Source organism: Rattus norvegicus, chromosome 5 (genome assembly GCF_036323735.1).
Source record: "Rattus norvegicus strain BN/NHsdMcwi chromosome 5, GRCr8, whole genome shotgun sequence".
Lineage (NCBI taxonomy): Eukaryota > Metazoa > Chordata > Mammalia > Rodentia > Muridae > Rattus > Rattus norvegicus.
In genome coordinates this window covers 79098756-79113569 of record NC_086023.1, presented here as the reverse complement: position 1 = coordinate 79113569, position 14814 = coordinate 79098756, and the positions used below count along the sequence as shown (strand labels likewise).

Here is a 14814-nt window from a genome sequence, read left to right as displayed (position 1 = left end):
GGAAGAGGTCTAGAAGCAACATTATTCTGTGTGTGTGTTTATCATTTTAGGAAGGACCGTAAGATGGCACTCATTCAGTTGGGATCTGTGGAGGAAGCAATCCAGGCCCTTATTGAGCTTCACAATCATGACCTTGGAGAAAATCACCACCTCAGAGTTTCCTTCTCAAAATCCACCATCTGATCTGTCTGTGAAATTCTCTCCTTGTATTGGACCATAATTTCTGTAAATCTTCAGGCACAGACTGAAGCAGTTCAGGACCAGCTCTGCCTCTTCCATAAAAGTAACTCTTGGAGTCTGACTGATACTCAAGTACGACAGCTACTCCTTTCCTCTCATTTCCCCTACCACTGTATGATCAAAAGTTTGCTTTTCCTTTGTATTGTGGTTTCTATGAAAATAACTTTCAGGAAAAAAAATCAGGAAAGTATATTTTAAATAATTTAATTCCCTGAATTAGATTTCAGAAGGACAGACTTTCTTTATGTTTGGGTCCAGATCAGCCTTACATGACATTTCTAAACTCCTTTGTACTTTGAGAAATTTAAACATACAGCCTTTTGCAATTTCTTGATGTAATTTAAATCACCTTCTACTAAGTTTTTAACTTTATGATTCAGAAGTTTCCCTGTAGAACGTGACATTCATTCACTTGTAAGACTTGTACCAGATGTTTGCACCTATTGATAGCTTATTATACACAACCACACGGAGTTGTATTGGAAACAGGTCTATAGACATGCATGCTTCCTTTAGTCTTCTTTCCCCCTCCTGTGTTACACTCCTTTGAATAATGCATATCTTCTCTTTTTAAGACTATTTGGAAAAGCAAAGTGTTGCAACTGTCCCCAGGGAAATAGAAGTGAAATTCAGCCTGGATCTATTACAATATCAGCATAATTAGTCATTTTAGAAAAAAAAATCATGTTTTAAATTTCAAAATGACATTTGTCTAGTAATGTAATGTGATCTTGGAAAATTTTAAAAGAAAATAATCCTACTTTTTTATAATTGTTTTCAGAAAAAAGTTTACAGTCTTAAGGAAAAATATTCAGGTCTATCATATGGTTTGACAGAGTTTTTAAAAGTTATTTTTGGTAAGGTCTTCTTTTAGAAAAAAAAATCTCAAGGGTTTTTTGTACCACTATAATCTCTAATACTCAGAATTACTGTGTACTTACTTAATTTCTTATTATGTGCCTTATTATGTGCTTAAGATATAATAGGTTAGGATTTTATCTAAATATCTAGGAAGATAAATTGTGGGCTTGGTGAGCATTCTGTTATTTCTTTCCTTGTCTTGGATTTTAAGGGGTTTGGTTGTTTTGTTTTGTTTTTCTTTTTCATCACAGTTTTAAGTGGTTTTCAATAAGTAATCGTTTCTATTCAGATCTTTGGTGCTTTGGTATAGTGATGGGATAGAGAAGGGTGAGGGTTTGGGAATAAATAACTCAGTGTGCACCTGTAGGCCTCTACATCATGACTGCTGGTTACTGCCAGCGTCAGTGTAGTCAGAGCTGTAGAACTGCAGCCTCCGTTCTGAATCTGCCTAACCTTTACTGCCCGTTAGAACTCGTCTCAGGACTACTTGATTCTTTCTTAGTGCTCAAGTGAGAACTTGATCTTCTTTGTTAATGCGACTTCCTTACAGCTAGCTAGCACACAGATTTGGAGTGTTAGAAGTGGGTTATTTTTTATATTCTGACCCTCTTACTGTTTTGGTTGAGTGTAAAAGTACATGTTAATGTTGCCTCAGTGATTGTGTCATGTAAATTTATTCTTTTAATATGAGACTGCTTTTTTTAATTCTTCAGTGCTTGATTGGTTTTTAAAATACAGAATTTGTCAGAGGGATCAATTTTGTCCACCCCTTCTCACTTTTAATAATCTCAGAGTGGATCATCTCATCTTTGAAAAAGTATATCAGTCTTTACTTTCAGCTATTAATTTGAACATTACTTTTTTTTTAAAGAAAGGAAGAAAATTTTCATAGAAGCTGAAAGAGGTAACTATAGGTTGGTTAGAGTCAAATCAGAATTCCCTCAGTGCAGAGCAACTGCTGGTAGGCTAGGCAGGGAAATGCTAGACGGGGCATTTCACATGGCTCACCTCCATGTTGGCTGAATAGATCGGTGTGACAGTTCTCCAGTGGGTGTTTTCCCACTTACATTTGAGGTGTATTTTCACCTGAATACTGAATAAGGGAGGGAAAAAATTAGGACTGTCTCCTCAAATTTGCTTTTCTTTTTTTCTCACACAGACATTATTTTCAGTGTCATTTTAAATTGGATTGCTTCCTTTATTTTGAGTTGGGAACTACTATGTAATTTATTAATTCTTGGCATTCGTAACATCCAGCATAAGTGTAGCAAAAGTTATTGAGAACAGAAGGGAAATCATAGTGGTGTTGAATGTAATTTTGAACTAGGGATGGCCTTTAATTTGAGAGAGAACATTGAAATCCTTTTCAGGGATTTGTGTAGATATGTGTGTGTGTGTATGTGTGTGTATAAATAAGTGTATATACATACATATACTCTTTTAATGTTATATATACATATGCACATTACGTACATTTTAATTTATTGACAAAATTAACAATGATTTGAGAACGTAGGATATGCTTGTTTTAAAAGAGCATGTTTGAAGCCATCAGATTGTGTCTAAAATTAGCTGTAGCATATGGATGCTGTCCATATTTGAGCTCTTTACTGTTTGAATTATAGAGGTCTACAGTATTTGTGTTAAATATCAGGGTGGTGGAGAAATTTGGTCTGTGTATTTTTATTTTGGCATGCGCTGATTCAGGATCTTTTAAGCAGTGGTTTATTTGTGCTGTTGACCTGTGACGACTTGCAGAGATAATTTACTTTGTTTTGTCACTTTTGGGTGTCCTGACTTTACTTCATAAAGCATATACATTCAGGACTTAAGGAAATAGCAGTGCACCTTCAATAATATCATTACATGTCAAGATGTCTTACTTTGGGATTTGGATGTGTTTTGTGACAGGTGAGAATATATTCTCTTAGTTGACAGTTTGTTACACCTTCAGGATTACCTGGTACCCCCACAGAATGTCATGAGATCTTTGGGACTAAATGCCAGCTCTTAGTGTTTGCACTGAATGTTTCAGAGTCATGGTTGCAGCTTCCTCCTTTGTCTTTCCCCACTGTGGTGAGTAAGGGTCCTGTTGAGGTTTGGAATGAGCCCTTATGATCCAGGCATAGTAGCACACAGCTGCAGTTGAAGCACTGGAGGAAGATGATGGTTGTGACTTTAAACCCAGCCTGGACCGAAGGCCATGGTCCGTGCTAGTCTTGGCATTACAGAAGACCGGTGCCTTCCTTTCCCCAATTAATCTACTGTCAACTTTTAAGTCTTCATCATGTCATTTACTTGAGTATATTAATGTGCAGTTCCTTGTTTAGTCCCATTAAATATTTTTGCATTAAAAAAACGACAAGCTCAGAAATAATGATTTTGTGTGTGTGTGTGTGTGTGTGTGTGCCTCAGTGAATCTACTTGTAAACCCCAAACTTATCTCTTAGAAAACTCAGTGTGTATTGCTATTTTTATAACCAAAAAGCATGGCTATGATCGGAGCATTTTTCTTAGCCTTTCTTTTGTCTTGATCTCTTGTCCATGGGAATAAAACTGCCAGACTTAAATCCTCACTATTGTGCTAAAGCAGACACAATTTAGATTGTACATAACCTTGCCATGTAACTCAGCTGTCTCTTTAAGGATCGTGTTAGGGTTAGACTGTTTGCAGTCCTTTTTCAGAGCAAATCCGAACAGGTACTTGTGAATTGTTTAAAAAATAGAAAATTACAGAAATCTTAATTTGGGGCGGGTCTTAAAGGGAGAAAACAAACCAGGACCAAAGTTTATGTGCCTTTTTCAGTAGTCTTAATTGATCTTTTCTTCCTATTTGAGACTAAGGTAACATTCGGATTTTGGTTTTCAGGAAATATCTACTATATAGATTAAAGGAATGTTGTTCTACAAACTGTTCACACAAGCGAATAGTTAGAACTGAATAAAAAGTTACACTCTTGCCTTCAGCACCTAATGCCGAGCATTGAACCAAACAAGAGCAGAGCTGCTCCATCTTCATGTTGGTCACTTGGCTGTCACAGCTCGTCAGGGACCTTGGTGTTGATAGCAGCCATAACCGAAAGCTGCCTGTGGCAAACTTCACTTAACACTGTCAGCAGTGCATTGTCATGTTCTCTGTAGTAGTTGTAAGAACAGGTATTTTAGGTAGGAGAGTTTTGGGGGGTTTTTTGGAGCCATTAAGACTATCATACTCTAGTCCTTTTTGTTTCTTGCTTGTCTTTTGTTGTTTGTTTTTGTTTTTTCCTTGCCACTCATTGTTACCCAGATCTTTAAAAACATCCCATATCCAGGAAGTACTAATTACAAAGATTGCTGACCACACCAAGTTTTACATTGAAATTTCACCTCATTGCTCTGACCAAAGACTGCTTGTTCTGGTTTTAACTCATTTTCCCTGAGCTCTTTTCTGAAAGATAACATGCAGAGCGGCCTTGACTTTTCATTTTCTATTGGTGAATAGACTGCTTAGAGAAAATGGGAGTTTACTATGAACAGAGTGGGACAGCAACGATGGATAGTTATTTTCAGTACTGTATTTGAGGGGGGCAAATAGCACAGCTAGAAGCCTCTAACATTGTCTAGTGTTTTACATGGTCTGTTCATAAAATTCCCTTTTTCTGTTTGTAAGAATGTTCATCTAACAGAAGAAAATGCTGTAAATATTTGTAACAACTTTTTTTAAAACCAGGCCAAAAAAGAAAAAAAAAGGTTTTCGGGAACAAGTTAACATATAAAGTGGTTTTATATAAAACAGCGATTGTCTTGTATATTTTGATAAACAGCAGTACCAGATTTCATTTGTAATACAGTTTGTGGTATTGGAAGAAAAGGATTCTGTGATTGTCTAAGTGAATTATGTTATAAATGCAAAAAGGAGAAAATATTAAAAACCATATTTTCTAACTGTGTAGTGCATGGTTAATTTAAGCTTCTGTACACTACAATATTGATTCCGTTTCCCTTCGGTTTGTATATTTGATAACTGTTTCTTGGAATCTCAGTCTCTTTTCCTAACACGTATAGCATTGTAGCATGCCTTTTAATAAATGTCATGGCATCTGTACTCTCTTAAGATTTTTCTGTGTTCTTGTCTGTACTTTCGGTCCCCCTTTGTCTTACTGTAATCCCAATGATGTCATATTTTCTTTTTTTTTTCCTCATGGCCATCCATCTCAAGTTGTCACACCAGTTAGCAAATACTTAAACAACTTTAAACACTGGGATTTAAAGAAAAAAAGCCAAAGTCATCTGTTCTTTGGGTATAATTCTCATTTTAAGGAGCAAAGTACTTCCCTGTTTTTAAAACACTGCTTTGTCAGACATCCTCCAGTGCACGTACAAATCAGTGTGCTCAAAGGCCCCTCCCCTCCCCTCTGCTGCTTTGTACATAGGCAGGCATGCAGTATATGACCTTCAGTGAGTTGGAGTCCTTTTGAGTTGAAGGTTAAGTTACTAACTGGCCGTATATTGCTTTACTCCAAACATACTGAGTCCTGAATAGTCATGTCTGTTTTACTCGTTTACTCAAATCTCCACGAAGTGGGGATTATCTTTAACATAGTAGAAAATTTCATAAGACTGCTCATCACGGTCAGCTTACCCATAGGATCTATTATCTACTTCAATGTTGCTAAATAAGTATTCCAGCCAAGAAGGGCAGAAGAAAAAGAAACCCCATAACCAAAGGAGACCTCTATCAGTTCGATTAACCGGAGTGTGTGTACAGCAGGGGCTCAGGGCTACTACCAGGAGCTGTGCCAGCTTTCAACCTGAGAGGACTGAGAGGCCACACTTCAGTTTCAGTTGATTGCAGTTCTCCCCACCTTTACTGCCTGCTACACGGGTACTATGGTTTTATATCCCCTGCATGGTCACGAAGGTCTACAGCGCTGGGGGTATGGCTTATGTTTTCTTTAAACTACCAAGTCCAACTTAAAAGGCACTGGGTATCTCTTACAGGCAACAGGGTGCTGGGAGCATTTTGCCAAAAACTAAATCAAAAATTTAAACTGACTATTGAGTTTGGCAAACCCAGCCCTTTAAAAGGTTCATTTCTTGCAGTTGTAGGGCCCAAAAATGTTAAGTTGCTTTTCAACTTCCAGTGGGGATTTGACACCATTTCTCTTCATGTGCAGTATTTCTTCTGGTACTACCTTTCTTGTTGTGTAGATCTTGTGGTCTTCGTGTGCCTTCCTGTGGTCTTCTCTTTCTTTGTGTCAGTCCTAATCTTCTAGGGCAGGCAAGCTTGGTGTAGTCCCAGCACTACAGAAGTAAACATGGGAGGGAGTAACACTTGGGTTCCATGTGGAGATGCTGTTTCAGAACAGAACAGGCATGAGTAAGACCCACCCACACCATCTCACCTTGCTTTATCCACAGAAAGGTCTCTAAATACAGACTGAGGTGTGGAGAATTCGACTTGAACATGGAAGTCAGAGTGAGAGGTACACAGTCCAGCCCACAGAACTGGAATAGGAATTACTTGGCACTGTATACTGCTTATGCCGACAGTTGAGTTGCATGCTGGGGAAGTAGACATTAAAGGCATGTGACTTTAGGGAGAATGCCATATAGTGGCCGTAAAGACCATCTGATTCTAAATCATACCTTTGAATCTCTGCCTTTAAAATTACAAAGCTGGATAGTGTGGTTGCTGTTCTACTAAAATATATATGGCTGAAGCTGCCGTGCAGCTAGTCACGTGGCAGTACATGCTTTGTAATAATAATGTACTTCTACTCTAGACATAAGCCATCTGAAAGCATTGATTGTTGCTCAGATAGGTATTATTTGAAGAACAAATAATAGGATAAGAAGACAAAAGTCTCCACCACCACCACCCCACCGTGTGTGTGTGTGTGTGTGTGTGTGTGTGTGTGTGTGTGTGTGTGTTTGTGTGTGTGTGTGTATTTGGGGAGTGATTTCTTTAGCCTTGGCTGACCTGGAGCTCTGTAAACCAGGCTGGCCTCAAACTCAGATCTGTCTATATCTCCTGAGTGCTGGGATTAAAGGTGTGTGCAAGGTCCCACGGCCCAGGCTAGTTTCTAACTATTTAGTGCTAGGATTAAAGGCTTGTACCACCACTACCTGGCTTCTGGGTCTAGTTTTTAATCCTCACTCAGTGTGTTGATAATTGGATGGTGCTACAGGATAAGATAGATGGTTAAAAGGATAAAAGCTGTCTTGTGTCTGTTTTAGAGGGTTTTTTTCTCCAAGACATTCCTATTCCTACATCATGCCTTTTTCTCCATTGTCTTGAAATTAATGGGAACTTGCCTTTTTTAATTTTGATCATAACAGTTAGATTAAATGATAGTTATTGGTTTTGTGAAAGCTAACTGCATTTCTGCATTGGGTTTCTGCATAGAATTCATAATTAGTCTAAAGAAATAGGAAAAGAATGACTAAAATCCTGTGAAGAGGTGGTAATAGGTCTTTTGGAAGAAATTGCCCTCTGTTAGATTTAAGTCATTACCTGTGTCTTTGTTCTTTGCCTAAGATTATGGAATTTGCAGAATTCTTGATCGTGGGAGATTACAAATGTCAAGTTGTAACCTGCTTATAGAGATTGTCCTTCACCAAAAGCAGGCTGCTGTTGAGTATCTGAGTGTTAGATAGAGTAGAATGGAGACAAAGGGGTGAAGAATATTTAAAAGTGGGGCTGTATAGAGATACAAATGATGGCTATGTACTCCATAGGAGAGTCTCACAGATGGAATGCCAGTCAAAAGGAGCAGTACAGAACTTAGAGGCCGTGTTTGCATCACGTTCCTCGACAAAGGAAGTGATTGAGAGGTGTGTGAGGAGGGTTTCTGGTGTCTGGTTAGTGTTTGTGTCCCACAGCTGTGCCACTTGCCCAGAAGTGTTGGCTTTCTGATAATACATCTTGGTATGTGTAGGATTTGTGTTTCTGCGTTACACTTTAATGAGATTCTAAGAAATTATTATATGAAGCCAGTGGCTATAATCCATTCTATGTTGCTTAAATCAGAAGAGTACCCTATCCATTGAAGCTGTCTTAGGAAGAACTTAAAATGCCATGGACAAAATATGTGAAATTCTTCCCATATATGCGTATGTCAATTTTCACTAATAAAAGACCTTGTTTCACGAAAATTTGGTCTTCCAAATGGTTTTATACCCAGCTAGAATGGGAAGTGTTACATTTCAGTGCACATTAGCTTTGTATTTGCAGCTCTGAGCCTGGTCTGGTGGTTACTTCTCAAACCAAATGGACTTCTGTCTAGAGGACCCAGGCAGGCTGCCTAGCTCTAGCATCCCTTAACTGTAGTAAGACGCTTACTTAAGCTTGCCACTTTACTCTTAAACACATACACATATAATATGATATGAACCCAGTGTCTCACTGCAGTAACTTAGCTATACTGGTGGCCAAATGTAGGGCCTTGGGCATCTTTAACAAGTATTCCGCTGCTGAACTATACCCCCAGCTTTTTATGGTTTATGTTTATTTTGATATGCAGAACTTTGAACCTGTGTTTGCTAGGCAAGTTCTTGACTGCTGAAATACATAACTCAGTTTCTTGATTATCAATCATTTCTCTCTTTTGCCCCACCCCGAGGGTCTTTTTTTTTTTTTTTTTTTTTTGGTTCTTTTTTTCGGAGCTGGGGACCGAACCCAGGGCCTTGCGCTTCCTAGGTAAGCACTCTACCACTGAGCTAAATCCCCAGTCCACCGAGGGTCATTTTTAAACCATTCAGTCCATATTGAAGTGTGGTTGTCAGTAACAGCTTTTCTTTCCATTATTTGTGTTGGTTGAACTAAGCTTTTATAGCGAGCTTTCACTGTCTAGATTTTGCTAGTTGGGTTTTCCCAGTGCTACTAACTCTAGTATCTTCTGAAAATTCGTTTCTTTCCTTCCCCGCCTCTCCCCTTTTTTGTGTGGCAAGAATACTTCACAGATGACAGTGTGTCCTGTCTTGTATCAACAGGAACTATTCACAGTCATTTCCTAGCTCTGTTAATTTTGGGCGCCTACAAATTGGCAAATCTGTGGTGTTGAGGACCAAACTCATGCATGACCTTGCACAACCTAGATGAGTGCTCACTGAACTGCATCCCCAGCCCACAAAGCTCTAGTTCCGTGGCTCGCTCGCATGTATTATTTGGGTTGATTCTGTGTAAGAGAATTGTCTCAGTACCATGTGTTTGGTATTCTGAGATACAGTTCTGAGTAACAAATTCCTGGAGGGGTTTCCCCACTTCCTTGTAAATTATTTCAGATTCTCCAAATGCCCTTAAAAAACAAAACAAAACAAAACAAACTTGTGTTCCTTTGAACATTTTCCAGTATTTGTGATAGCAAAGAGTTGTATAATGAAGCCTTTTCCTGTCACTCAGCTAAAGCAATTCATGGCCGTTGTTTGAGATACTTGACACTCCTTTCCCCTCAGGAGGAGGAGCAGGGCCTCTTGCAGAAGACCTGCACGTGGTGGATATCTATTACCTGCCATGTGCTTTTAACGTCACATGGACACTCAGAGAAGAAAAGAGAGGCTGGATCTCAGCCTACCATGATTCCTCCTCTTAACTTCAGGGAATGTGGTAAACAACAATAAAACAAGCAGATCCCTAGACCCATGTCCTCACCAGTTCTAACCTCTGCATTTTTCTTACGTGATGTTTCCCAGAGACATCCCAGGTTTTCCAGACCTGGACAGTCCCAAGGATGTCAGAGTATTCTGCATATTGTTTGTAAGAGCTGTCATAACAGTGTCGCAGACTTAGGTGGTTCAGATAATAGTTGACTGGGATGTAGTCATGGCCCTGAGTTCTCATCCTTAGCAAAAACAAGGTAGAGAAGGTCATACCCTATGTTCTTTAGACTGCAAATCTGAGGTCAAGGTGCCAATGGGTTTAATTTCTTCTGAAATCTTTCCCATTTACTTTCAAGCGGGAATAACCAATTGGATGGATGATGAAGTGGGTATCTGGGGAAATTGGTCCACACACAATCATGGAAGCCTGAGGACTCAAAGACATGCATATGTTAAAATTCCTCACCAAACAAACTTCCACAAGGCTTCTGGAAATGCCTTCTTTTTTTTTTTTTTTTTTTTTTTTTTTTCTTTTTTTTTTTTTTCCTTATTTTCAGAGCTGGGGACTGAACCCAGGGCCTTGCGCTTTCTAGGCAAGCACTCTACCACTGAGCTAAATCCCCAACCCCTGGAAATGCTCTTAAAGGCAATCTACAAACCAACAATTCCCCCAGAATATCTACAAATGGTAAGAAAAGCCAGGGTCTGAACCAGGATGGCTCCTCTCTCTGCCATCACAGCTCTCAGAATGCTGCATCTCTGTTGCTGAGGTTAAATCCCAGCATGGTGGAGGTAGGAGCATTGCTTGGCGTTGATCCTGCTCATGAAATGGAGGCATTTCTTGGGGTATACTTTCTCTGGGGTCCTAGTCACTTCTATGGCAGCTTATGTTGTAGTTTTATGTTAATAAAGGCAACCCCCTCAAAACCCCAGCCACCCCCTACTACAGACTCCTTGACAAGTTGAATCAGTCTGCTCTAAACAATGTCCTTCCCTGTTCTATTTTCCCTTTCTCCTGCTGACCTCCTCTTCCCTTCCTTCTCTTTTCTTCCCCTCCCTCTTTTTTACTCTTTTTAAACTTTTATATTGTCTTCATCCTTAGATTTCAGTCTTAGCAAGAATCCTCAATCAGTTAGAATTTCATATTAATGGAAATGTTCTCAGTATTTCCCACTGTTGGCATGGCCTGTCCTCGGCAAGAATTCTTTTTCCCTTGATGTCTGCTCTTAGTAGTTTTCCATCCTTCAACTTCCCCACACCCTGATGGTGGCTTTGCGCTGCCATTGCTACTCAGGTATCAAGAGTTTGCTTTGAGCCCTGCTAATGGGAGTCTTGAGTGATTCCTATCATGATAATTCTAAACAAAGTTCTCTTAGTGCATTTAGGGATAACTATCCCACCATCCAGGGGCCCATACTCTCACTCAAGAGCACACTATTGTCCCAGCTCCAATGGGCAGCTCAGAGATGATGCTTCAGGAAAAACAACAACAACAACAACAAAAACTAAACAAAACAGCTAGACCATAAAACCATTGCTAGTCTGTAAGAAGGATCTGCCTTCTGGGCTGCAGACATCTCTCGGGTAAAGATCTTCATTGGACAAAAGAAATCAGAACATTAAGAATCTATTCAGTTGAAGATGCCAGAACTGGATTGGACAAACTGGTTGTAGTTTATGCCCCTCAGAGCACAATTAAGAACTGTAAAGCAGTCATCTGACAACAGAGTGATTTAGCAGTCAGGGGAGAGAGGAAGTAAGTTCTACCAAAACCACTGATTCTTGATAGACTCTGTCCAAAGACCAGTAGAGGCTGAACTTGGTGCAGGGAAAAATCTTCATTTATTAAATGGATAAGAGGAAAACAAGTTTCAGAGAATGGGACCAGTAACCAAAATCACTACAGTGTTTCCTGAGATGTAGATTTTAGATCATGTATAGAAACAGGGAAGTATTATCCATAAAGGAAGCAAAGCAAAGCAATAAGAAACTGTGCTGGGCTAAGGAGAGGTCTTATCTTTTGAGAGCACCCACTACTACTGTGGACCACCCAAGTTCAGTTCCCAGCACTCACAGCAGTCTGTTCACGACTACCTGACCCGGCTCATGGAGATCCGAGGCCGCCTTTCAGGCGCTCCTCTCATACAAGCATACACTTAGACACATATATAATAATAAAATCGTTTTTTAAAGTGTAGTAGAGGCACTAAGTGTCAGATTTATTGGAAAAACATTTCATAGAAACCAATGTGGGTGTTCAAAGAATGAAAGCGCATGGTTAAAGAAGTTAAATGTCCAGTGTTACACTAAATGCACTCTCAGAAACTGACTGCATAGAGCCATGGACTTAAAGAAAAAACCAAAACACTGGAAACAAAGTTCACCAGAGGTGTCCAGCAGTATTTGGACTGGCAAAAATTAGTAGAGATTAGATAAATTGAGGAACAAAGGAATCTTGGATATAGGAGACTTCCACATCATAGGGGAGCATGTTGAAAATCAAAGAAGAGAAAAAATGATAAATGTTACTTCTGAAGGAATCCTAATAAAATTAGCTGACTTGGCAGAAGCAGAGGAGGCCGGAAAGCAGTGGGAGGGATAACATTTTAAGTGTAAAAGAAGCCAGGTATAGGACTGGAGAGATGGCTCAGTGGTTAAAAGCTCTGAAAGCCAAGTGGCTCACAACTTTAATATCAGCATCCAGGAAGCTGGGCAAAAAAGGTCCTGAGCTACATAGTTTTGGCCAGCCTTTGCTACAAAAATGAGACCTTGTCCCAACTATAAAATAAAAAAGTAACAACCAACAATCTTGTATCCAACAAAACTGTGGTTCAAACTAAGAGGAATACAGAAACTTTCCAAGCAAAACAAACCCATGACTTTGATGCTGGCAGACCTGCCTTAGAAGAAATATTAAAGGCAAGTGACCTCTTGTCATTCTTGCATGTAAGAACACTGGCCAGCACTTCAGCACTTCCCTTGGGGGCTGTTGTAAATTGTGAAATCAACAAGAAAGCAAAAGCAAGAACATCACATTGGCTATGAGAAGAACATCTGTTAACATCAGGTATGAAATGATGCCAAACAAGTCACCCTATCCCACATCATCTAGGAATGTGTACGTCGGGTAGATCGAATTGGTTTTTAAGTCCCTGTGCATGTCATGAATTACTGAACAAGAACCCTGAGTATTGATTTATGTGTTAACAATTTTTTGCAAGCAGGAAACCCCATAGATAATGATGTTAGTGAGACTTTATATGGTTCAGCAACTCCGCAGGAGTTCAGGTAAGAGTAGAGCTGGGGAAACTATCTGTAGTTGTGACTTTTCTCATTGCTCTGACAAAATATTGAACAAAACAAACCAGTCTCCACACACACACCCCAAAAAAACCTTAGGGCTTATTTTGGTTCACAGTTTGGGGCGATAAGCAATGCTATACAGACTCCCTTTTTGTCTAGTACAGGAGAAGTTATTATTGGTACATAGTCAGGTCTTCAGAATCCACACCTTATTTGTCTCCTCTTCCTGTTTTACTACTTCATACTTAACATTGGGCTAAGTAGGGGTACAGATGACTGTCCCAGTTCTTGCACATTCAAGGAAAGAGGAGAAAGAGATGCTGTCAGTGCTTTTGTTCACAGGAAAGCAGAGGACATTTATACCTCCATAGCCAGCTTTCTGTTACTGTAACCAATACCTAGCATAAATCAACTCCAATAGAGGAAATGTTTGTTTATATTGATAGTTTTGGAGATATCCACCCATGATCAAGTGATGCCTTTGTTATGGGGTCTGTGGTGCAAAGGCATGTTGTAGCAGGAAACCACAGACAATAGTGCAAAGCTACTCACCATGGATAACTGGGAAGCAAAAAGAGAGGAAGGAGTAAGAATTACTCTCCAAGGGGATGGCTCCCAATGACCTATGACCTCCTGCTGGACCCCGACACTTAAAAGTTTCTACCACTTAGTATTATTGCCAAATTGGGGACCAGTCCTCTATCCCATAGGCCTTTTGGGGACAGGAAAAAATCCAAGTTTTAGCAAATATACTGACTATAATTGCATTATATGGCCATGTAGCTGCAAGAGAAGCTGGGAACATACACAGATCTCCACTTACCATATTAGAAATAAAGGGGAAAGATGACTATAAAGGGCTACCAGGTAGACCCACCCAAAGTGACTTACTTTCACAGAGTTGAAGACTGAAGAACAAAGGGAGTGGAGCATTTGTCTCAAATCTGAGCGCTGAAACCCATCTACTTCAGTCAGTGTGGATACAGACCCAGAGTCACCTCTTACTGATGCATTTCCCTGCTGTCCTCCCCTTGTTCAGGTTCTCCTTCTCTGCTCAGAGACCTCGTGTCATCCAAATCTATAGATCCCATCATCTAGGGGTTGCAGAGCAAGGCTATAATGTGTTTGGTATTGCCGGGGTGCCGGGGAGGACTCCTTACATGCACCAGAGGCCTTGCTCAGCTTTCTGCACTTTGTCTTGCACTCTTGTCACTTTTCTGCTTTCTGTCACATGACGATAGAAACCCTCACCAAACCCAGCACCTGAATCTGGAACTTTCTGCTTTCCAGAACTGTGAGAAAATGAAACATCTGCATTGCCAAGGGCAGATAGCCCATCCTCTATGCACTGTCCATCCCTCTATGCACTGTCCTTCCTGTGCACTGACCTCTCTACGCACTGTCTTCTATGCACCATCCATCTCTCTATGCACTGCCTGCCCCTCTATGTACTGTCTTCTCTATGCACTGTCCCCTCTATGCACTGTCCTCTCTATGCACCGTCCATCCCTCTATGCACTGCCCTCTCTATGCACTGTCCTCTCTATGCACTGTCCGTCCCTCTATGCACTGTCCTCTCTATGCACTGTCCGTCCCTCTATGCACTGCCCTCTCTATGCACCATCCATCCCTCTATGCACTGTCCCCTCTATGCACTGCCCTCTCTATGCACTGCCCTCTCTATGCACTGTCCTCTCTATGCACTGTCCGTCCCTCTATGCACTGCCCTCTCTATGCACTGTCCTCTCTATGCGCTGTCCGTCCCTCTATGCACTCTCCGTCCCTCTATGCACTGTCCTCTCTATGCACTGTCCATCCCTGCAGCTCCTC

At 40.3% G+C, this 14814-nt stretch overlaps 1 protein-coding gene across 5 annotated transcripts in view; it reads left to right on the top strand.

Annotated features, from left to right (window-relative positions):
• The window catches only part of Ptbp3 (polypyrimidine tract binding protein 3), an 86158-nt gene extending 80964 nt beyond the window's left edge, over positions 1 to 5194 (top strand). For all 5 annotated transcript variants that reach the window (XM_039110848.2, XM_006238207.5, XM_006238206.5 and 2 more), the window contains 1 exon segment: positions 51 to 5194. In XM_039110848.2, coding sequence (XP_038966776.1) covers positions 51 to 183 — 133 coding nt within the window. In that variant the 3' untranslated portion in view covers positions 184 to 5194.
• The last annotated feature ends 9620 nt before the right edge of the window (positions 5195 to 14814 follow it).